This window comes from Cydia amplana, chromosome 18 (assembly GCF_948474715.1).
Source record: "Cydia amplana chromosome 18, ilCydAmpl1.1, whole genome shotgun sequence".
In the NCBI taxonomy this organism is placed as follows: Eukaryota; Metazoa; Arthropoda; class Insecta; order Lepidoptera; family Tortricidae; genus Cydia; species Cydia amplana.
The window spans coordinates 12,355,382-12,379,901 of NC_086086.1; the positions used below are offsets into that span (position 1 = coordinate 12,355,382).

General features: G+C 38.8%; 2 protein-coding genes across 2 annotated transcripts; one reads left to right on the forward strand and one right to left on the reverse strand.

Annotated features, from left to right (window-relative positions):
• Nucleotides 1-3,678: 3,678 nt before the first annotated feature.
• On the forward strand, nt 3,679-13,161 carry LOC134656198 (collagen and calcium-binding EGF domain-containing protein 1-like). The gene is made up of 9 exons (XM_063511692.1): nt 3,679-3,849; nt 6,979-7,110; nt 8,078-8,226; nt 8,336-8,481; nt 8,890-9,043; nt 9,515-9,603; nt 10,957-11,126; nt 12,149-12,297; nt 12,940-13,161. The coding sequence occupies exons 1-9, from the start codon at nt 3,731-3,733 to the stop codon at nt 13,143-13,145; spliced, it is 1,314 nt and encodes a 437-aa protein (XP_063367762.1). The 5' UTR covers nt 3,679-3,730; the 3' UTR covers nt 13,146-13,161.
• A 1,433-nt stretch (nt 13,162-14,594) lies between these two features.
• Nucleotides 14,595-23,438, reverse strand: LOC134656335 (coatomer subunit epsilon). Its single transcript, XM_063511851.1, has 7 exons — nt 23,331-23,438; nt 22,872-23,063; nt 22,427-22,518; nt 21,661-21,826; nt 20,523-20,634; nt 16,256-16,371; nt 14,595-14,816 (listed from the first exon to the last, which is right to left on the reverse strand). Exons 1-7 carry the CDS (start codon nt 23,430-23,432, stop codon nt 14,688-14,690), a joined length of 909 nt encoding a protein of 302 aa, XP_063367921.1. The 5' UTR covers nt 23,433-23,438; the 3' UTR covers nt 14,595-14,687.
• Nucleotides 23,439-24,520: the final 1,082 nt, after the last annotated feature.

Here is a 24,520-nt window from a genome sequence, read left to right on the forward strand (position 1 = left end):
CGCGAAACCGGGGCGGGCGGGTCGCTAGTAACCAAATACTTTTCATTACTTTTAAGCCTGTAAAAGGTCCGAATAAGCGTGATATAAATACCCGTAAGCTTAAAACTTTGTATGCAGACGAAATCTACCAAAGAGTTATAAACCGTGTATATTTTTAGTGTTTTATTTATAAAATGTTTCGAGTGTGTCAGTAGATCAGCGGCTCGGCCGTGAGCATCGATGTAACATCAATAAACAATATTAACTGTCGGGTGTTTCTGATTATGAGAGTTTTGGGATGCTAAAATATTGTTTTTTTTTTGGGTATTAAATAAAAAAACCGGACAAGTGCGAGTCGGACTCGCGCACGAGGGGTTCCGTACCATTACGCTAAAAACGGCAAAAAATCACGTTTGTTGTATTTTCCACCATGAGAAATTATATTAGGTACATTGCCCACCCACCATCGATATGCCAGCGCAATTATCACTTTTTGGCCTTATTTTAAGGTAATCATCCCAACATTTTGTCCAAACACCCAATTTCAGTAATAAAGATTAATAAAATTGGGAGATGGCTGGGTGAAATTGGATTGGTAAGGCGACTAAGGCACCATTGAGCCCAGAATTTAGATTTCATATGTCCTATGTATAAAAAAGTGTGGTCACCCTATGTCTCTGAAATACCCTACTGCAAACTATGTACCCGGGGCTATTCCTGGCCAGCCGCGCAGCGCCGCCCAAACTTTAACCAGGCAGCGAACATCAACTCAATCAACTAACGGTTATTTGTCCATTGAGCAGAAAAAATGTTGCGCTTTAAAAATCGAGCCTTTTAAAAACGATACCTAGTGTTTTTGTCGGTTGTTTTGATAATATTTATTTGTATTATTATGTGTTTTAATAAGCCTTGTATAAGATACGTTACTTATATTACTAGTTACATGAAACATGGCATAAACATTTTTTCTCCAATATGCTCGGAAATGTTCACCTTATTGTAGCAAAAATAGTACAGGAAGTTCTACGTTATTGTCAAACTCTAATTAAAAAAAATCAAGCTATCGCTGTCCTGTTCTAGCTTCTAGCGGACAGGAATGAAAAAAACACTACAGTAATAACTTATTACTGTAGTGTTTTTTACTTTTTTAAAATAAAAAACGCAAACAGCCAATTATTATAGCCGCGAGCCGCGTCTACACGACCCGATCAGCTATCATTTCAAGCTATAGGATAGAGTGAGATAGTAAGATAAACGACCTTACTTGTCTCGTTCTTACAAGACCGTTGTGCTCGTGTATGATCGTGCGAATACTGCTTAATAAAATCAAAGATTATTTTTATATTTTTTTAAGGATCTCATCCGTGTACATAAAGTTTATATAGTTTGTCAAAGGACTTTCTCATTTCAAACATAGCCAGAGAGAATTATACTATCTTTGTCTTACACTAGTACTAGTACTCAAAAGAAAAGGATAGGTATAGTTTTCCTGGTTCTTACTGACTGACAAATTGGTTTGACCAACTATATTGCACAATTATATATTGAATGCAAGAATATTGAATGGTACTGAATGGCAGAATAACTTTGTGCCCTTAACTTTTAAAAATTAATTTTTGAGGGAAATTGTTTTTGACATTTTTGATGTGAAGGTTCGATTTGAGTCATGCTTGATGCTTAAATAATTATTATTTTACCTTATTTCCTCGCATGTTTGGAGAAAAGCACTATATATGGCTCGGCAGGAATAGCAATTCGTGGATTCGTCTTCTTTGTCGGACTCCGCTTCGCGTCGTCCGACAAAATCGAAACTCATCCTCGAATTGCCCTTTCCCGGCCTCTGCAATAATGTATTAAAGTTTGGCACTGTCCAGACAGTTTTTTGCAACGACAATTAGTACCAGTACTAATTGTCGTTGCAAAAAATTGTTATTCAAATAAAATAGAGCAAATAAAGTTTTGTATGTAAAGAAATATAATTATATTTGATTCATAATCATTTATTTACAAACAAGATATATACAGTGTATTACTAAAAGAAATTAAAAACTAGCTTAAATCTAAAATAGGCCCTTGAGGAATTGTACCAAGGATGCTGGTGACATTTCCTCGCTATATCGCAATGCTGATACGTTGTGCGAGGTAGCCGCCAGCTCTTCGGTCACCAGTTACGTCAACCAGACGCTTCGCGATTTCTGCGAACAACATATGCGCGCTGGGACCCCATGGACCTAGAGTTTCAACCCCAAATGGTACAAAATGGTACTACTCTCTACCGAGGCTCTTATATTTGTTACGTTTTAAAATTTCGGCGCTTTCCGCCGCCCCGCCCGCTTTTACATTAGTCCGTTGGAGGTGGGACGGTGCCAATTATATTACTTGTTAGTTTTTATAAAATTTCACGTTATTTCAGATTATTCAGAATGGCGTTAAAATCAGAACGTTAGGTACTTCGATCGTATGGCGGCGGCTAGGTTCACGTGTGACTCTTAAAAAGTAATAAATAATAATAAATGCAATTGCACTCACAGTTTGATCACAGTTGATCTGATTAGCAAATCAATTGCGTCCGCTAAGTGAATACGAATGAATGGGTTACTGTGCGATGAATGAATGAATGAAAGCTAAGAACTGGTTTTATTGCATGCGCACGCGCTGGCATGACATTCAAACTTTAAATATATTATCATGATTTGATATTTCTCTGAGCATCTCACGCGCACTTTTGTATTGATGCAAGCGAAATACAATACATACAAAATTTAAATAAGATTAAGTTCTAATGCCGTTCGCTCCCGGTTGAAGATAAGATTATTTCAGAGGCATCTTCTTTTGTTCAAAAACGCGACTAAGTACGTGTAGAGTGTAGAATGACGCAAAATGTAGAGTTACGTACTTTCATGTAATTCTAAAAAAAGCCAACTTGACCTAATCTTAAATATTAATTTTATTTCATATTATACAGGCAATATAAAGTTTTATTCGTAATCACAGACAAAGAAACTAAACTAATAAAAACACTTAAAATAAAACCTTATAAATAAAAAATTTGGCCTAGGTCGTGGTCGCTCGGTAGGGTACCCAGAAGGCTGGCCGCATTGCCCCGCTGGATGGCAATGCTGATCCGCTGGGCAAAATATTGGCCAGCCCTCTGGTCACCAGAAGCCTCTATAAGGCGCTTTGGCAATATAATATTTCCATCATACGGTGACTATATAACGAGAAGCGCTGAAAAACCAAACCACGTTAGAGTCTATGCGGAAAGAGAAGAGTTGTGAAATGTAAAAGAACCAATACTTACTATGACTTCTCTTTTCTTAGGTACCAGACTCTATTTTTATAGGTGCTTTTCATTAGAGTAAAAATTCAAAATTTGCATCAAGTTACTATGCCACTCTTGTGGATAAAATGAAACTTTTCAGCAGTTTATGAATAATAGAGAAGCCTTTACGAGCTGGTGCAGTGGAAATTTTTTACTAGTAAACGACTATCCAATACGTATGCAGCGTGCAAGAGGCTCAAAGCTCAAAACTCGTTCAAAGATTATATCAAAATGTAGGACATCAGTCGTGCCTGAATTTTATTTCACAATTAAACATTTTATTGCACTAGGAACGCAATAAATTTAACACTTTTATTAAGACTAGGCCCGCATGACGCAACGGGAGTGCATTTTAATTTGACCAATTACGCATTACGCGTACAAAGTTTGAACATCAGTGCACGGACGCATCGGCGCGCAACAGTCGCGATGCGCGCGCTCAACTCAGCGGCTTGTTTCGTGCTCCTGCTGTGTCATACGACCCTGGTATATTGTCACCAAGAGGGATACTACGCTGAGGAAGGTTATCCTGATGACATTTTGGACGTGTGAGTGTTTGTGATCAGTGTTTTTCGTAAAAGTGAGGATTGAAAAAAATTACAAATTATTATTTTGGCTAACAAATTTTTTTGACTGTAAGTAGCAATTAAGTACTAACTGATGCAGTGAATTTTCATAACCAATCGCAAAAACACAGTAGGTATTAATTTAACAGAATGAAATGAAAAAATCGGTTGTTTAGTAGATATTTACTTAAAACAGCGAGGAATCTTTACATATTTCATATAACTACATATTTTATAGACAACCAACAACAACGTAACTATAGTCTGTGCGAAAAGAGAAAGAGTCATAGAATGTATTGGTTCCACGACTCTTCTCTTTCCGCACAAACTCTAGCAGTGGCCGATTCAGAATTTTGGTTTGTGAGTGGCTGGCCCCCACCCTAAATATTAATATTTTTTTATAACAATATTGTCAGATTAATAAGTACTTACGGACGAAAAACTTTAATAGAAAACCTGATTCTGAGCATTTCTATTAGCAAATATATTACTTCAAGTTCTTCAAACAATAGTCGCCTTTGCATTTTGACCTTACTAATGCCAAAGTTCTAAGTTCCTAACATACATTTCTTGTGGTACATACACCTTGCTAGCTCAGACAAATACATACAAACAAGAAACCAAGAAAATTGCAATAGCCATCCAACTTAACCAAAACACACGTGCTCCAAAACCGAACTGCAAAGGGTTCAACGACTGCCAGCGAATAAGTACAATGCACCATGATCCCTGTTTCATACTAACTCTTTTCTCACCATAGGTGAACCTTACGTCTTCGCAATAAGGCTTAAAAACTGTCAGTTAACAGTGTGGTGTGGTACCTACGCGTACGCTGGTATAAATAGTGCAATAAGCTCTCTTTGAAGCTTTCTTGGAAAATATCCGCGGGAGATTCATCTTACGTCTACTGTCTGTCACTATTCTCTCAGTGAAGAGAAGCTATGTGACAATAATAAAGTACCTATGTAAACTTACAAGAAACATACTTTGAAACGGCGTGGAGTATAATATGTAACAACTAGTAATTATTGCGGCTACGACTGTAAATTATTCACATTTTTATTTAAAACCTATAATATTGTTTGACATTTATGGCGGTCTTATATACCACATCAGTGGAAAATACGGCGTACCGCTCGCTTTATGGCACAGCTTGACGGTACTAGGTACTACAATCATAACCTGTGAACGATTGCAATTACCTACTTACCTGCAAGTGCGTTGTCGATCCTTTTAAAATCCTGTATCATACCCTAGGCAAAGGGACCCTTTCCTTGTGTTTAAAGAACAACAACAGCCATTGCACATTCATTAAAAGCTAAACGATTGCCTCTCGTTGAATAACTGATGGTAAATGAATGATGCGGCACACCATGCGGTAAACCACACTTCCTGGTTTGTAACACTGAGCACTGTCATAATATGATGTGTAAAGCGGTATTTTCCTTAGAAACCTACTCTCAGAGACATTTTTGGTCAAAATAAGAAAAATATCCTTTATATGTTTTTAAATGACAAAGTCAGAAAAAGTCTAATTCTCTACCAATCTAAGTTTAGTACCAAACAAACAAGTTTAGTTTAGTCTTTAACAAAATATGAGCCGACTTCACGGAATAGTTTAAAATGTAACTTTAGGTACATTAGGCAATCCCTGTCAGATGGTAGAGAGTATTTGAAGATTCCCTTCGATTTCTCTAGGATCCCGCCATCATCAAATCCAAAAATGTTGCCATTGGGCCCTTCTGTGGACCCATTGTCAACATTCAACAAAGCAAGCAAAGATCCCGATGTAGGTATTCAGAACTTCCTCCTCCTAGAACGGAGGTCAAAAATTGTGGGTTCAAGAAGTTTACAGTGTAGAACAGAAAAAAAAGTTTCGGAAAAAAATTAAAAAGATGGCTAAAAATTCGGCCAGGATTATCCACAACAAGAGGTTGAAAAGCAATGTCAGCATTTCTAATGTCACAAGCTGTACAATAAAAGTCGAATTCCGCTCTTAATCTTACACACCATCCTATTAATACTTAGTTTAATAAATGAAAGAGCCGCACGCGCAGTAATTGGTGATTTTGGGTCATCGCTGTAAAAGCTCGTATGTATGATTGTATGCATGTCCTTAATCGGTGACGTCACACAGTCGATAAGATAAGTCGACAAAGCGAGACAATGTTTTACAGTGTGTCATCTCATGTTTACTTACTGCTGTTTAGTGTGTTTTAATATAACGATGTTAGGAAAATTTTGCCATAAAACTGCTACACGTAAGCACCTAAATTTAATGATTTTGAGACCAAAATACAAGTCCAAGCATCAAATAAATAGTGACAGCCGAAGTGATCATATATTATGATGATGATGTTGATATCGCAACAGCGTAACACATCCTTTATCCATAGGGATTACCGTTCGATGCCGCTATCAAATCGGTAGTTGTATTGCAATATATTAATTTGGCTATTTAGGAGGACCAGGAGGAGGATACTTAAGTAAGTATCCTGAGTAACTGAAGTCAGTTAGATACTGAAAGTAGCATTAACGTCACCAACGTTTAGGAGCCAAAGAAATGAGGAGGAAATGTTGTTAAAAACTTAATTAAAAACCAATGTAGGTTAGGAGGGATATTTCCAAACATTTCTTAATCTAATGGACACAGAGTTTTATTTTTATCACAAAGCCAATTGATTTGTACTTAAAACAGATAATATGTGAGCTGTTTGGTTCACCGAGGTGCCTAAGACACGACTACGATTAAAGGGGGAATAGTGTAGGTCTAAATATATCCCAAGTTCCCGGACCAGGGTAATCAGAGTCTCGGAGGCGTTAGATGACTTCTAGTTACGGCACGGAAGGTATCTATCAACGTAAAACAAATGAATATGAAGTGCGAGTTGGTACCATCTGTCACACTTAGTACCAGTTGCACCATCCGGACTTGACAGACTGATCAACATCAGCCGGCCCGCCGCGGCTGTTTACTATGAAACTTTACATACAATAAAATATTGCGAAATCATTAACCATGTCAAACAGTTTGGTGCAACCGACCCTTACTCTGGCAAGAATTAATTTAGACGGACTCTTATAAATAATTATCAAAATATCGTTTTTCAGCGCGGAGAGCGCCACCGCGTGCCCGACGGAGCGCGTGCTGCGCGCGCGCGAGACGTGTCGCACCGACGGCGGCGCCGAGATGGAGTGCATCAGGCTGCACTGCTGCGACACACACCGACACGTCGCCGGACGGTAAACCACCCTCAATATTAATATATAACCACGCTTCAAAGGTCGAGCTTTATGAAACTAAGTATGGCGCTGTAGGTGAGTCATTCTCTGAGAATATGTCTGCGGATGCGTCTAATTGCCACGACTCTTTTCATACATTATGTATGTGTCGCGGCAATTAGACCGCAGACATATTTTTTGAGAATTACCCAGGTACGTAAATTGTTCGAAAGCGAATGCCAATAAAAACCATCCAAGTTAATTTAGTGGATGCAGACGCTGGCCTGGAATAACATGGTAAGTACTTACTCGCAACATCTTTTAAACACGACACATACTTAGTATCTACAGCAGTCGTTAACGAAGCTAGGGGAGGATCTTGAAGTCTTTTGAAGGATGTTGACATATGTAGTTAGAAACCCGTGAAGAAAGACTGGAGGGCTTAGATAAAAATAATTAATTAGTCATCAAGGACTATGCCACCAACAGCTGCCAACTAATTACCTCAGCAGCTGATTGCTATGCATTCCGCGGCTGTGCATTGCTATGCACGCCTAACAGATTCGTCTTTGTTCGCTGCACTTCCAGCGTTAGAACAGTACGCTCATTCACGTTTTTATTACCCGCTTGATAGTCTACTGTTGGCATTGTGATACCTCCTTGCATTCAACGCGGAATACCTAGTCAAATAACATACGTACATACTTAACACTTTCGAATAAACGCAATCCATTTGTTTTGGGTACAAACTATCAAAAATTACAACGGATAGTAGTGTACTATTTAGGGGCGTTATTCATTTATAACGCGATAAGATAACGCCCGTTCATATAAATCCGAGCGAAGATGTGCAACCACTGAACCAACGAATGTGTGCAAACACGATTTGTGCACCAACGAACTAGCCCACTTTGTGGTGCCCGTATAAGGCCCCTCTTTACGAGGTAATTTATAAGTCAATGTCGTGATATTGATTGTGCTGTTTCAGATGCATTCCCAACAACGTGGAGCCCTGCAGTCTGAACCTGTGTGAACAAGCGTGCGAGGAACGCGGAGAGAGACTGTGGTGCTCCTGCCACGCAGGATATCGGTTCCATGCAGAAAATTATCGTCGTAGGACGCAGCCATACTGTGTTGGTAAGTGGCACACGGCACAACACACTAAGTGTTAAGTCACCAATACTCTTAAAATATAGTATTTTTTGTCAGAAATTAGACTAATAAAATACTAATTACCTACTTCCAGACATAGACGAATGCGCTAACAACAAAGGCGGCTGCGAGTACCACTGCGTGAACGACCCAGGCGGGTTTCACTGCGAGTGCCCATCCCCGCAAACCCTGGCTAGCGATGGTAGGAGCTGCGCGCGCCCTATTGTGATGCCTATGCCGGTAAGTATTTAATGTAACCGTAGCATAATGTAATAGGAATAATTGGAATAAATACAATCGGAACTAAAATTGAGCCTTGTAGTACGCCAATAGTAAGATTAGCTTTACGCATAGGTACTTAAACTAAACTAAAATGTTAATCGTATGTTGGAGGCTTCTATTAATAAAATAAAGTAACTCTTTAATAAAATATTTTACACTTGATATAAAAATGAAAAATTACACTTGGATCCATAATAGATAGGTACACGAGTGTATCATGGGCATCATGGCTCAGACAGTCAAACGCTTAAGACAGAATACAAAAAAGACTTGCCGATTTTTACGATCTGCCTAATTCAAGACTGTAAGTAGGTACATACCTACATAATAAACTATTAAACAGTGACCATAAATTATTAATTGCAGGAACCGTTGCCCCTTATTCGCGCGTCGTCTCGGTGCTACGCACCATGCGACTCCGTGTCCTGGCTGTCGCGGAAAGTCCGTTCACTCACCGACCAGCTGCACTCAACGCAGGCCGCCTTGAAAAAGTTGATGGACCATCCAATTTTTAAAGAAGGTAAAACTTCAAACTTCATCTGATGAAGATATTTCTTTAGCTACTTCTCTGGCTCAGTGACCCAAAAAGGATTTTGGGACGCCCGGGCGGACGTTTACACCCGGCCCTACATAACAATGCTGTCCTCACTGCTCGACCTTCTTCCATATTCTCCAGGTGACCGAGCCAGCAACCTCCCAAGGCCCAAGGTCCCACCTATAGTACCTCTTCAGTTCGATGAAATTTAAATCCTATTCAATTGGAACAGTCGCTTTTGCTTTGTTTCGTTCAATTTTCCAACAACACAAAATCAACTGTATTTCCTACACTATAGGTTCAAATTGCAGTGGCAAATTGGATTTTTTTTATTTATATGGCTGGGTCTTTAGGAGGCTATTGGGCACCGCAACCAGCTTCTCCAGTTCCCTATTCGTCCTGTAATTAATTAGTTTCCTATCCAAGGACTTCGCTAAACAAAACTTTTCATTTCAGATGCTGACCAGTTTTCTGACTACGCATACAAGCTTGATGCTACTGCGCCGTTAGAGGGAGGTTACTGTCGATGCGAGAGAGGGCCTAGAGTAAGTACTAAGTCACACTGAATGCACATAATACATATAATTTATATATGGATCTAAAAGTTTTTAACAAGTAGGGGAAGCTGTTTTACCTCGGACAGTTCTTTCTTTTATGAATTTTAGAAAAAAAACTAATGGTTGTAAAATTATTGTTTATCCGAATCTTATAAGATACATTAATAAACTATCTATTACAATATAAAATTTAAAGATCAGTTTATTTATTTTGATGAGATACGTTGACGAAAAAAAAGGAAAAAGTGTCCAAGGAACAACACCCCTGATGTCATTTCCCGTTGTACCTCGGACATGATAATTTTAATTAATTAATTTATAATTTAATAATAGAAAAAATATTTATTCACAGATATTTTTAGCATATTTACGCCATTGAATAGATTTTTCTAGTACAATTACCTTCGAAAAATATACTTAGCAATGGTAATTTTTTTATTTTTGCCTAAAACATTTTATGCATTGTTTTTAAAATTGATTACCTACTTGGTAACTTATAACGCATATAACTAATAATTATAAATACGGCAAATATGAAACCTTAAGTTAAAAAAAATATTTTCAGTAAGTAGCAAGTACGGGCCAAGTACAACCTATTTTCGCTGTCCGAGGTACAACAAAGCAACTTTTTGGACAAGTAAGCTTGGTAATTAGCACTTCCAATTGAGATTAGGCTGAAATGATCCTACCATCGAGTACCTAATTAACTTAAGTATAACTTTATTATATTAAGTTTTACTATCTATTAGCAAAACAAGAAATAATCATCCTTAATGTAAAGTTCGAAATACTGACTTTTCATAACACAATTTATATTTTAATTTTTTTCTTGAGTTACCAGCCGCTCTCAAGTTTCGTTGATAGCTTGTTTTTTATAGTTAATAATAACGTTTCAAATAATATAAATGAAATATTTAAATAACCGTGGCAATGTGGAAATATTGCCATCTGTCCGAGGTAAAACCAAGTCTGTCCAAGGTACAACAGTTTCCCCTACTTGTTGCGTGAACTAAGTAGTTCAGAGTATTTAATCCGTTTATTCATGAAACGTTTAGCGCCATATTAAGTTAGGTACTAATCATTCCCAAAGCAAACACAATTAGGTATACATTGCGTTGTTTCATAACAGAGTTCCTATGGCCACCTCCTGTCTCCATCATCAGATCAGCTCGATCGTACCATAATTGCATTGTCACCCGACTTAGATATGTAGGCATGGAAATTTGCAGCTCAATCGGAAATCAGGAATTAGATCAAATTTAGCTTCCAAGATTTGACACACACTAACTAACAAACCAACTAACAGGGAAAGTACTTGTATTAAAAACCATTACGTTGCAGGGTCCACCCGGTGCTCCAGGCGTCGAGGGTCCAAAAGGCGACGCTGGCGCCAGAGGCCCTAGGGGCGCCCGTGGACCTAAGGGGTCCATGGACTTGATGCTCCTCCTGCTAGCCGACATCAGACATGACATCAACAACTTGGAGGCTAGAGTGTATAAGGAGGGAGAACAGTAAGTATAGGTGAACCAGGATCTATTGAGGGTGCGCCATGTTGCGGAATTTCACTGGAACTAATTTTTTCATACTACACTGAATTGTCACCCTATACATGAGAATTAGGGTCTCCCCATACTTATCGACGCGGATTCGGCGAAAGCCGATAGTAAACAGCATAAACAGGTAAGGTTCGGTTCGGCTCCGTTCGGCCGTCGACGGCCGACGCGTCGGCGTCTTTTTCGCTCTTATTGCGTAGACATAAAGTTTCATTTCTATTGGCATTGCCGATTCCGCGTCGATAAGTTTGGGGAGACCCTAAGAGCGCCCTCTTGACAATTATCATATATTACGTATATTACTGGTCAGGCTATACTAGCGGTACAAGTTTCGGTCAAACTTTTTTTAGCTACAAAACATTTATCCCGCTTTTGAATTACTGCAGAACCTGTATCTAACCTTTTCGACGCCGTGGCAAACACAAAAGCTGTCACTCAGACGCCACGTCACCGAAGTGTCAAATCTGAAATTGAACTTTATGCATATACACCTAGGTCTATATTGCTCTGTGGTCTATGACCGATTAATACGTCTTTGGCGTTGGACCTGCGGTGCGTATATATCGGTCATTGGCGTCCAAAAGGTTAAATAGCAATGGTATTTACGGCTCGCCCGCAACATTGCGCGACTTGCGACGGCGGCAGCGATAACCATAGGTTGGAGCGAGACACAGCGATCGGACTGTCCGTTCCCACCTATTTTATAATTAATTTATCTCAAAAACAATGCTTACGTCTACGTATATACAAAAGTTTCGCCAAACTGTAGATAGTTGGCGAATAGTACGCTCCCAATTATGGTTGTCGCTGCCGCGGTCGCCAGTCGCTCCCTTAAAAATTACAAATAATACACAATAATATGCCTATAAATGTTATGTTCTTTATTATTATTTATAAATGTTAAATCCCTGCTTTCTTTGATTTGAGTTTTGGCCGAAGCTCTTATGGCTTGAGTTTTGAGGAAGTTCTAATTTTTCCAGCCCAGAGCGGTTCGACCTGCAAAAGGCGTGGCGACGGCAGCGGAAGCAAGAGAGGCTGGACAAGGAGCGCAGAACCGACCAGGAGTTGGAAGCCTACACCATCCCGCCGGTAGTGACTACGAAGGGACCGGTGGATATTTCGCCAAATGGTTAGTTACGTAAAAGTTCATCAAAATAAATCAAAGGCTTTTCCATTAGAGTAGCCAGCGGCATTCTGACATCATTTGCAGTATACACTCGCAATGACTTGTAAAAATGCACTCTTTCTTTAAATCTGGAGGTTGCGTGGCGAGATGTTTTTTAACTGAATCCCCTAAAATACACAAATTACTTTGCATTCTATTTTGGTTCTGGGCGTTTAGTCTCTTGAAATCTGCTTTCATAGTTGATCTAAGGCTGGTTTTAGTGTCACGCGGACCGTCCGTGCGGATGGCCAAATTGTATGAGAAAGACCACTCTAAAACGCTCCCTGAGCTTAATACATATTGGTCCGGTCCGCGTGACACTAAAACCAGCCTAACAGCTACTTTCAAGAAACACCTTGAAGAAAGAGACAGAAATTGCAAAGTGACGTCATTCAAGATTATTTTGGGGGTCATACTCTGGGAATGTCTGCGGTTGCGTCTAATTGCCACAATTCTTTTCATCTTGTCATACATTTTGTATGGGTCGCGGCAATTAGACTGCAGAAATATTTTTTGAGAATGACGCTTGGATAAACTGAATGGTTTACATGGAACGTCCAATTTAAATGTAAGGTTGAGCGGCAATAGCGTATCTTATGTCCACAGGATTAAACGGCGAAATCACTCACGACTCGGACTCAGAGAGCACCACAGACTGGTCCATGGTGAAAGGAGAGACGGACCCTACGGACCTTAGCATGAAATTCCTGGACATGGACGAGAAGCTGCTGGAATTCCACCTGCTGGCCAACTCCACGCATCCTGAGGACGATGAGGATCTGGACACCGATTATGAATACAGCTTTTACTAGGATTACATTTTGAAAAATAAAACACATCTCGTTTTCTTTCATCAGAGGGCTTATTTAGACGGTGCGAGAACTCGCATGCGAGTTTCATTACATTGCGTCATTCGATCGGTCGGCTGAATTGTTGTAACCTCAATGGTCCGCAATGTACCTAAAATTGTATACGATTCGCGCGCCGTCTAAATGAGCCCTCAACTCCGAGAGATTTTCTCAAACATACGCTGAAATATTGACATTATCTTTCTTATATCAGGATTGGAAGCATCTGGCTGTCAAAGAGACTGAAAATAATTTCATACAACAGAGTCCTCTCCGTCTTTGTCTTAGCTAGTATCAGAACCACAGAACATATTAAAGAGGTTAGAATGGCTATCGCGCGCAGTTAGTATCGGAACCGGTGTCGCCGCTCGTTCCTCTCCACATTTACTAACACTCGCGCAACGGTAGTAAAAACTTGTGTGCGTGGTGAATGGATACGCCTCCTTTAGACAGATTTGATGTCTGGCTTCTTAATCTGAAGGTTATTGTGGCGCAAAAGGCATGTCTACTTCGTTTTTCGGTCAGCGCGGGCGAGTAGCATGCGAGCGTTTGCTCAAAACCGGCGGCGACACGTACCCTGCTCGCATCGCCATTCTAACTTGTTCTGTGATCAGAACATATATGTCGCGAATTTACGCGATTCCCAATAAAAGGTGAGTGACAACCTTTAGCATGATATTTTGACGTTGGTAACACTAAATAGACAAAGTTGGCGGGAGATAGAAAAATACTTGACATTAGAATTGACAGAGTTAGCGAGGAACGCGTTCTAAGCTGCTTTTAATAATATATCGATGATTAAGAACCTGTAATGGCTGTTAGAGAGTGTGTAAGAGTTTAACCAGAAGATCGCCCCCTGGTGAGTGTTTATATTTCATTATGACGAGAGAAATACGTTGAGAGGTTATGTAAAAGTAAGAACACTAGATATGGTGGAACGGGAAGGTCTATTGGGGAAGGTGGTAGGACCTCCAGGGACCTGCGGGTCCCACAGAATAGGTGAGAGTAGAGAAATTGTGGTGGCAATGGGTCTGATCAATATAGAGAGAAATTTACCACGGAGCGTGGCTCTCATCAGACTCATGGTGCCATCTACAACTCTCACCGATTGTAATTAGTAAGCTCTGGAAAGCTATCAACCCCTCAACGTACGTCACTCGACTTCTTGTCGCTTATGTAAAATAGGAAAATGAGCAAACATGAAATATGACAATATATTATGTGTAATCATAATAATCATATACATATTATATTACAAGTGGCGACAATATATTCGGCCAGCTTGTCTTACTACCAACAATAATAAGGCGCAGTTTAGCTTGCCACAGTACGCTGGTACTGGACGAAAAGGCGAAACTCAACGGTCTTGGCGTTGTAATCCTTCATTATGGTCGAATTCTCAAATAAAAGTAATTTTAATCAGTAAATAATGATATAATCTATGAATAAACAAGAATACAACTCCATTCAATATTCATCTCTGTACCGATACTAATAAGGTGTTATTTAGCTAGCCACAGACGGCTGGTACTGGGCGGCCAGACGACGGAACTCGTTGGTCTTCGCGTTGTAGTCCTTCGTGAACGGGTGGTCGGGGTGGCTGTCTAGCAGCTGGGCTATGTAGCGTGAGGCCACCTGCAAAGTTATGGTTTCCTGGTTACTTTTCGAAGTGCCTACGTCAAACGATAGACGATATATTCCTGAAGGTTGCCTGGAAGAGATCGCTTTTTAGCGATAAGACCGCCTGTTGCTTACCTCTGCTTGTGTTACTGTTTTCTTTTATTTAGGTGTGCAATAAAGGGTATTTATTTGTATTGTATTGTACAGTCAGCAGCAGAAGTTGCTAAGCGGGTGAGGTGTTAAATAGTTATTTGTACAACAAGAGATCAAAGTTTGATATTTCTTCGAGTGCTTATTTTGAGTCCCGTGCAAGCGAAAGATTCTATAATATAATAATATAATTTAATTTATTTATGATTCTATAATATAATAATATAAATTAATTATTATAATATAATAATTAATTTAGAGATTAATATAATTTAGAATCTTAAGCGTAGTAAGGGAGTCAAAAGCGCACGAGATGTAAATAACTTTGATCTCGTGTAGTACACAACATTTTTCACCTCAGCAGTGAGAACATATTAGAGAACCCGAAAAACGTATTCCTTCTTCATCACTTACCTCTATTCACTCATGTTTTCTTAAGATATACCAACAATTAAGTTTTCACCTCAGCAGCTCGAACAAGGGTACTTTGCTACTTAAAAAACAGTGAGCAAAATCGCATTTTGCTGCTTCGAGCTGCTGAGGTGAAAAATTATATTTCTTTGATAGATAGATAGATATATTTCTTTAACCAGCAGAGATATTTTGGTCTTTCACTTACTCTGCAGCCAACACTAACCCGTATTGACCCTAAAGGCCATCCTAGACTAGCGTCTTTTGAGCGTCAGCGTCTAGTCAGCGCTATGGAAAATGTCCTTGCTGCGCAGTTGCGCCAACGTTGCGTCGATCAGCAGTCATAGTGTTGACTAAACGCCGACGCTCGAAAGACTGTGACCCCACAGTCTTTCTATTAAACAATTTCTTAACATTTAGGGTCGGTTGCACCAAACTGTCTTCGTTAAAGAGTTTGCTAAATTGTATTGTATGGATAGTTTCATAGTAAACCGCCGCGGCGCGCCAGGTGACCAGTCTGTCAAGTGCGGATGGAGCAACTGAAACTTAGTAACGTTCAAAAATCCGTATATGTCGGGCCATAGAGAAAAAAATACATAGAGTGCTCACTCCATACATCAGTTTTAGTGCCAAAAAGACTATTAGCATCTAGCATCGAGTAGCGGAACTATCAGTACTGCTACTTGACAATAGATGTAGCACCGACCGGAAAGTCTTATGCTGTTGAGATAACACTTTCCGGTCGGTGCTACATCTATTGTCAAGTAGCAGTACTGATAGTTCCGCTACTCGATGCTAGATGTAGACACTGAAATTAATAGTCTGAACTGATGTATGGAGTGAGCACTCTTGTCTTACTATATTTCTCTATGGTCGGGCTAAACAAGTGTTACCTCGGGCGGCTTGGGCGTGTGCCTGGCAGCGACGGCCAGCCCCAGCAGTAAGTCGGGCTGTTGCGGCGCGCGCGCCTGCGCCTCGCTCAGCATCTGCTCAGCCTCCTCCCACATGCCTGCAACAATATTCACATTTATGACTTACTAGCGGCAAAGAATAAATAATAGTACTAAGTACAGAAGACTCACTCTCTAAAAAAAAAAAAAAAATAATCGTTTATTCAGATGAAATAAACCCTAACATACATATTTTTTTCTTCTGACAAACTGCAGGCCAGTTTGTTGGCAGAGGGAACTCCCTTAAAACATAGATGGGTAAACTTAGCTAATTAGGCAATTGCCTAATTAATTGTTAACAGTAGGTACATCTTATTGCTTATGGTGGTAGCTTTAATTTAATTTTGTCTAATAGAAACATTTTCATTTTAAATTTAAACATCCTAAATGATTTACATTCCCTTATATCATACGGTATTTCGTTTTCGTTTTCGGTTTTCGTTAACAAAACGCGTCTGTTACGATCAGCACAGATATGGCCGCTAGGTGGCGACAGCGCCACGCGCGGCTTATGGCTTTCCCCAAAATTGGGGTGGAACGGATGTGCTTTTAGCTACCTGTAGCAAAGCGACGAAATCGCGGAGTGAGCCACGCCTACACTAACAGGCAATAAACGATTTCTGATTCTGATTCTTATTAAAAAAAACCGCATCAAAATCCGTTGCGTAGTTTTAAAGATCTTACGTAGCGTAGTTTTAGAGAAGAAAGAGCATACATACGTATAGGGACAGACAGCGGGAAGCGACTTTGTTTTATACTATGTAGTGATGGTGGTATTCCACCTGTCTAATTTCTTTGTCCAATGTCATTGTGTCTCACTCTCACATTAAGCAGAATGTTAGACGTAATACACATTGGAAAAAGAAATTGGATAGGTGGAATACCCTAAGGGCTCATTTAGACGATGCGAGAACTCGCATGCGACTTTCATTAGATTGCGGGTTTTGATCGGTCGGTTGAATAGGCTACATGACTAATTTTCATTTACGGTATCAATCGATCGGGTTTGTTTCTAGGATCAAATGTCTATATGGGACCCATTGCATTAAAGTAACACAAAAGTCAGAAATTGTAGTCAAAGGCCGACAGTCGCACTTCACTCGCGAATCGCCCTATACAAAACGACGACGTCAAGGTCTCTGGGAGCCCATCTTGTAGTATGGACAAAACAAGAAAATTGCGTTTTTGTCGGTGAAATATTGCGTTTATGTATATAGTTGCTATACAATATTTTTTGGATGAAATGTAAGGAATCGAATGGTACCCTTACTTTTATCGTGTTTGGAAGTTATAAAAAAACTTAAATTTTGAAACTTTCAGGTCCTGTATTTTTGCAATTTTTCAATATTTTATTTTAATATCCACATTATTGTGATAAATTGCTCCTTTGCTATCTATTTTACTAGATGTTGTTATAAAATTCAACATGTGTCATCATCCCTATTGGACGTAACCACAGTCCGCAATGTAACTAAAATCGCATGCGAGTTCGCGCGCCGTCTAAATCAGCCCTAAGACAAGATCGAAGCTAGAAGAGGAAGACGATGAGCAAGCTATACAACAACTAAAAGGAAAAGTAAATGTCGTGTCTAACAGGGACCTAAAGAACCTGGCCGAGGACCGCGAAAACTGGCGCATACTCCACCGACAAGAGCCATGGTCTTTTAATACAAGCGCTGGTGGCCTAGCGGTAAGAGCGTGCGACTTGCAATCCGGAAGTCGCGGGTTCGAAGACCGGCTCGTACCAATGAGTTTTTCGGAACTTATGTACGAAATATCATTTGATATTTAACAGTCGCTTTTCGGTGAAGGAAAACATCGTGAGGAAACCGGACTAATCCCAATACGGGCCTAGTTTACCCTCTGGGTTGGAAGGTCAGGTGGTAGTCGCTTTCGTAAAAACTAGTGCCCACGCCAATTACTGTGATTAGTTGCCAAGCGGACCCCAGGCTCCCATGAGCCGTGGCAAAATGCCGGGACAACGCGAGGAAGAAGAAAAGCCATGGCCTTTAATTATGATGATGATGACGGTTTATGATATGACTTCTTGGTATCTAGTCATAATGCCCGGTTCACTGCCAAACGTGTACGTACCCATGAATTTTACATGAAATCAAAGCATTTTGAAATTCTTTGTAAAAAAAAAGAGAGTTCTCTGAAAAGGACTCAAGTTTCGACTTAATTATATGAGTCTGAAAAGCCGAGTCGAGTCTTAAAGCAAAAGACTCAAAGGACTTCGAGTCTTAACGAACACTAGTAAAAGCTGTATTACAGAAGTAATCTTCTTCTCTTAGACCCACTTGCACCGTTACACTAACCCGGGGTTAACCGCTTAAACCTGTAGTTACCATGGTTACCAGTACAATTTGACACTTTTTAGGGTTCCGTAGCCAAATGGCAAAAAACGGAACCCTTATAGATTCGTCATGTCTGTCTGTCTGTCCGTCCGTATGTCACAGTCACTTTTCTCCGAAACTATAAGAACTATACTGTTGAAACTTGGTAAGTAGATGTATTCTGTGAACCGCACTAAGATTTTCACACAAAAATAGAAAAAAAACAATAAGTTTTTGGGGTTCCCCATACTTAGAACTGAAACTCAAAATTTTTTTTTCATCAAACCCATACGTGTGGGGTATCTATAGATAGGTCTTCAAAAATGATATTGAGGTTTCTAATATCATTTTTTTCTAAACTGAATAGTTTGCGCGAGGGACACTTCCAAAGTGGTAAAATGTGTGTCCCCGGGTGCGTATCATAATGAAAACGCACTTTTGGTATAATTTCAATTTACAAACGTTCAAAACGTATACTAATCTTATGTATAATGCACTAAATCTATATTTTCAATAAGGATAACATAAAAATAATATAACATACACTATACATACCGCTGTTTGGTATAACATACAAATAAACTAATTACATTTAATATAACATTCATTATGCATATAAATTAAAATAATGAATAACATCTCATATAAATATCTGAACAAAACACCAGTAAAATTATTTGGATAGCTCAGTATTTCATAGGTCATCGAAACTAATTACTGTCAGAAAAGTAGGTTAGGTTAGGTCAGAACTGTGACTCCCCAGGAAAAGAAACTGCTACCAGAAAAGTAGGTTAGGTTAGGTTAGAACCGTGACTCCCCAGAAAAAGAAACTGCTACCAGAAAAGTAGGTTAGGTTAGGTTTGAACTCTGTGACTCCCTCAGAGAAAGAAACTGCTACCAGAAAAGTAGGTTAGGTTAGGTTAGAATTGTTACCCCACAGAAAAAGAAACTGCTACCATAAAATAGGTTAGGTTAGAACTGTGACCCCTCAGAGAAAGAAAAGTAGGTTAGGTTAGGTTAGAACTGTGACCCCCCACAGAAAAAACTGCTACCAGAAAAGTAGGTTAGGTTAGGTTAGAACTGGTACCCCGCAGAAAAAAACACAAGGTTAGGTTTATTGCGTGGTATTTATTTTGTATATTATATTATTTCAAAGTTATACCTTTTTATACTTATCATAAACGATATTATATGTAAAGTCAGAGGAGACTGCAATGCACATTCTCTGTTCCTGTGGACCACTAATGTCAAAAAGAAGTACCTACTTAGGGCGGCATGTATTGCAACCCTATGAGGTACAGAACGTTACGGCCCAAAGCATCTGTAATTTTCTGGATGCAACGGGCATTAGTAATGAACTTTAAAGGGCCGTCACAATAGATCAATACTTGGTCGACGTGACACTCAAAGGCCCGATACCACCCCAATAATAATAATATGTAAAGTTCATTATACATTATAAAATTATAGAATTCATTGTTATACGTATTGCACGTTATACTTATTGCACGTTATGCCATTCAAAATTATACTAATTGAATTTATATATTCTGAGCAATATATTATAGGTTTGTATACGTTCTATTACTTACCCTGTGTCCCCCCCCCCCCCTCTGTAACTTCTAAAATAACAGAATGATAAAACTAAAAAAAATATATGATGTACATTACCATGTAAACTTCCACCGAAAATTGGTTTGAACGAGATCTAGTAAGTGGTTTTTTTTAATACGTCATAAATCGCCTAAATACGGAACCCTTCATGGGCGAGTCCGACTCGCACTTGGCCGCTTTTTTTAACGGTTTACCTGCTTTATTCCGGGTTAGTGGGATGGTGAAAGTGGGCCTTAAAAGCTAGTTGGATGAAATATTACCTCTGGAAGCAGCGGCGGCGGCGCCGAGAGCAGCCGGCCCGGCGCCTAGGGCTCCGAGCCGCTCCGACAGCTCCATGATGCTGTAGTGCGCATCCTGCACTCCTGGTCCACCCTGGAATGTACCAACATTATTTGATCGGGGTCTCTTTGTTTCCCATAAAGTTTTAAGAGTCCATCAACGTGCACACTAGCGCCACTGCTAAATAATCATGATTATTTAAATTTAACGAGAGATACGTAACACTGATTTAAACTTTCACGATTTTTACACATTATTAAATTATACAACGGGACTTAATCGCGTATCTAAGTTTTAAGATTTACCTCCGACGTTTCGAGGACGGCGTTGTCCCCGTGGTCTCGGAGAAGACTGGCTTAAGTTGACATCAGCATCGTCTAACCGCGCGAGTTTTTCGAACTACCCGCACTTGGTCTTGTTTATCCGCTTGAACGTTTTGCGCACTAGGGATGTCACTCTACACACACACAACACTAACGATATTCGATTTATCGACTGGCGATATTCGTTTACGCTTACATTTACTAATGACTGGATTCCATGTGGATGAGATCTTGAAACCCTCGTCCCGATTGAAATTACTATGTTTTTTGATTTCAATGGCTTCCCGTACTTTCCTGCTGTAGAAATGACGATCCGTTGACAGGATTTTAGGGTTATGCAGCTCAATCCAGTGGTTTGGTCCTGACTCCAGTAAATGCTCAGCCACGGCAGACTTGTTCACCTGACGATTTTTGACAGCTGCAATATGTTCCTTAACTCTTTCTGCTATTGTGCGCTTTGTTTCTCCGATATAGGATTCGATTGACAAATCCAGCAACATAAAAACTAAGTTGATGTATTCAAAAGGTACTAGTTACAAGATACAGTACGTAGCGGCCTCCTTTTTTCAATATCTTTCGTTAAATTTAAATAATCACCCTATTTCATTTGCGAAAATAAAATATGATTTATATATATTGAACAATTCTGTAAAACGTGGGTTTTAAAATAAAAGATACATCTCACATAGTGAGGAAACATTAACAACAAATCAAATTAAGTACTCAAAAGAGTTAGAATACAACATAACTTAGATGTACATATTATTTGAAAAATAAATAGGTATATAAAGTTTACCTGCGACAGATTAAGCCAAGCCTGCCCCAGCTGAACCAGCGTGCTATCATCGTCCACGGCTTGTATGGTAGCAAGGTGCTTCTTGCCAAGATCCTGTCGGTTCATAGCCAGCAGACACTGGAGGGTGAAGGCGCGGAGTTCGATGGCCTCAGCTCCGTGGAGAATCCTTTAATTAATTTAAATTTCAAGTCATTTTATTATTTTCAGTTCTTTCTGCCAATTATTGCATGATCATAACCAAAATGTCTTAAATTTGGGGTAGTCATTAAGTGTGTGATGCCAAAACTGATCATGGTATGTGCATAAGTAGAGTAAATTGTCCCTTCAAACTTTAGTATAAATTTGAAATGTTTTATCGTCTGAGGAAAAAATAACACTTTACTTAAATGTTGGGTATTTTCAATTTTTTCACCACCAACTGGTAAAGGCTATCTTGATTGTTCAAAAACTGATAGCAACATTGCATTTTATTCACATGTGAGGCAAAGTAATCAAATGCAAATTTGGAGTTGTTTTCTGTTTGCTGGTAGAATTGACTTTTAAATGATGATTTTGAATAACATTCATTTGGATTTGATTTGGTTTGATATCTTACAGTTAATATTTTCTTCATGTTGGTGTGGTGAAAATTTTTGTTTCACTCGGGGCAAATTTTGTTTAACCCTCAAGCTTTGAAACCCTCACAACACTCAAGATTTCATTGGTAATGAAATCCCTAAAATTGATTAAGTTTTGTTTGTTGGTAGTACAATAATGTATATCATACTTAAGAGCAGCCTCATAGTTTTCCTCATGGTAGTAAATGGTGGCCGCTACAATCAGAAACACTTCGTTCACAAGCTCTGTTCCCTTCTGCACCTGGAATAACATCGAAATTGCAATTTAATGTATTTACCAAGAAATATCTCACAATTGAACAGAAAAGCTTTATTTAGTCAATCAGTTTAAAAGATTTGATGTGTAGACATAACAATTGTCCACAACACAATTTCCATAATTTTATTATTTTTGCCTCACAAATAACCTCTTCAGTAAATTTATCTCTTAGTGGACGCAATATCCAACACGCGATTTCATACAAAATGAAAGAAAAGTCCAAAACTTCTGGAACTCATAGGATTTTAATGTTGTTTTTTATGGCTGAGACTCAAGGGATCAATTTATAAGGAATCAATAGATGCTTACACCTAAATATGATTATTGGTACGTACTCTAGCATCAATGTCTGCCACAACAGCCAATTTATTAGCGCCTGGCGACAGATAATCCACCAAGCCCTTCAACGGCAGCAGCATGGGGTCCGCAGTCTTCAACTCTTGTAGCACTATCCTGTAGTTGCCTTGCGCGATGTACGAGCGGTACAGGAACGCATCTCTCTGCAAAGCTATTAGGGGCGTAGATGGCTGTAAGAGACGGTTAAACAAAGTGTAAGCCTTATTGAATCACTATTGATTTTAAGCCAGTATAATGCATGTAGAAGTATAAATTACATTAAATTTGGAAGATAATTACTTGCATGCACTGAATAGAGGCATGTAACGTGGAAGTTTAATGTATTTTTAACTAAATAAAGGAAAACATAGGGTACAAAACAGTGCAAGTTTCTTCATTTAAATGAGGCCTGAAATGATGGTTTTTAAGACAAATAAAAGTGCACTGAGGTTACTTACAGATACATTTTGTGCCTCATTGATGGCTTGTTGGTAATTTCCAACATAAAATGCACTTTTAACATCAAATAATTCATCGACATCATCTTGCTGACGTGCCATTTTGACAGCGAAGTCAGCGAATGAGTTTAGGTTGCCATATACAAATGATTATAACTTTTTCAATGACGTATAATATTTTTCTACCTGAAACTTTTAATTTCTTTTGATTAATCTATTTATAATAGTATTTAACGTAAAATATTCCAAATATTAGTGCAAATAGTACATGAAAGTTATAATATTAATATCAAACACGAAAAACCTGTTTCTTTTTTTTTCTAGCAGCAACACTAATTGTCAAGAGGCGTTTTATAGATCTTTAACCTAAAGCGTGTTTCGACTGAAGTACAACAAATGTGCAAATAAAGTCCGTCAACCAAATCTTGTCAGTAGTAAAAGGCGGCAAATTTGAAAAATCGCGGGTTAGCAACACTGTGTTCGAATAATTCCAAAATGCGTGTCATCTGTGTTTTATCTGTGGAATGTGGATCGTGAACGACAGCCGTCACCTTATTTGTTTTCATTTGGTTTTCATTCTGAATCGTTTCTGTTTCAAGAGATATTTCTGCTGTCACCATTAAATACCAATACATTAAATAAGAATAAGCAAAGCTAAGGGGCCTACAATGTACAATCATGCTCGTTGATGGTAAACATTACTAAAAATTGAGGTTATGACAAGTACATACTGGAAGAACTCTTTCGAACTTTTAAGATTATGTTCAGTTTTTTTGTTTTAGGGTTAAAAGGCATAAATAAAATTAAAACGTATGCCTAAATCTATCCAACAAGACCATAAATTGTGTCCTGGAAACCGTCCATAGGCCCACATGTCTAATATTTTCAGCAATCAGTTGTGACTATTTACAAAGATGCAATAGAATACTACAGAGTATTATGCTTGGTTGAAGTGACCCGGTAACATTGTTAACTTCATTATATTTTTTCAATTAATGACCTGAATTATAGTGTAAGCTAAAGTGACCCTTATCTTATTTACCTTTAAATTAAATAAACACCCAAATATCAGTTGTTTTATTTTTAATATGTAATCCTATTGTACAATATATACCAATCAAAAAAATTACACAGGTATGTCATATTCATCCAGAAGAGTACACTAATTTACATTAACAAGTGGCATATTA

Coding starts and splice junctions, on each gene's coding strand:
- LOC134656198 (XM_063511692.1), top strand. CDS start 3,731: ATGCGCGCGCTCAACTCAGCGGCTTGTTTCGTGCTCCTGCTGTGTCAT. Junction 8,227..8,335: donor GACGCAGCCATACTGTGTTG/GTAAGTGGCACA, acceptor ACCTACTTCCAG/ACATAGACGAATGCGCTAAC. Junction 8,482..8,889: donor CTATTGTGATGCCTATGCCG/GTAAGTATTTAA, acceptor TATTAATTGCAG/GAACCGTTGCCCCTTATTCG.
- LOC134656335 (XM_063511851.1), bottom strand. CDS start 23,432: ATGGCACGTCAGCAAGATGATGTCGATGAATTATTTGATGTTAAAAGT. Junction 22,519..22,871: donor TGGCAGACATTGATGCTAGA/GTACGTACCAAT, acceptor ATGTTATTCCAG/GTGCAGAAGGGAACAGAGCT. Junction 21,827..22,426: donor AACTATGAGGCTGCTCTTAA/GTATGATATACA, acceptor AATTAATTAAAG/GATTCTCCACGGAGCTGAGG.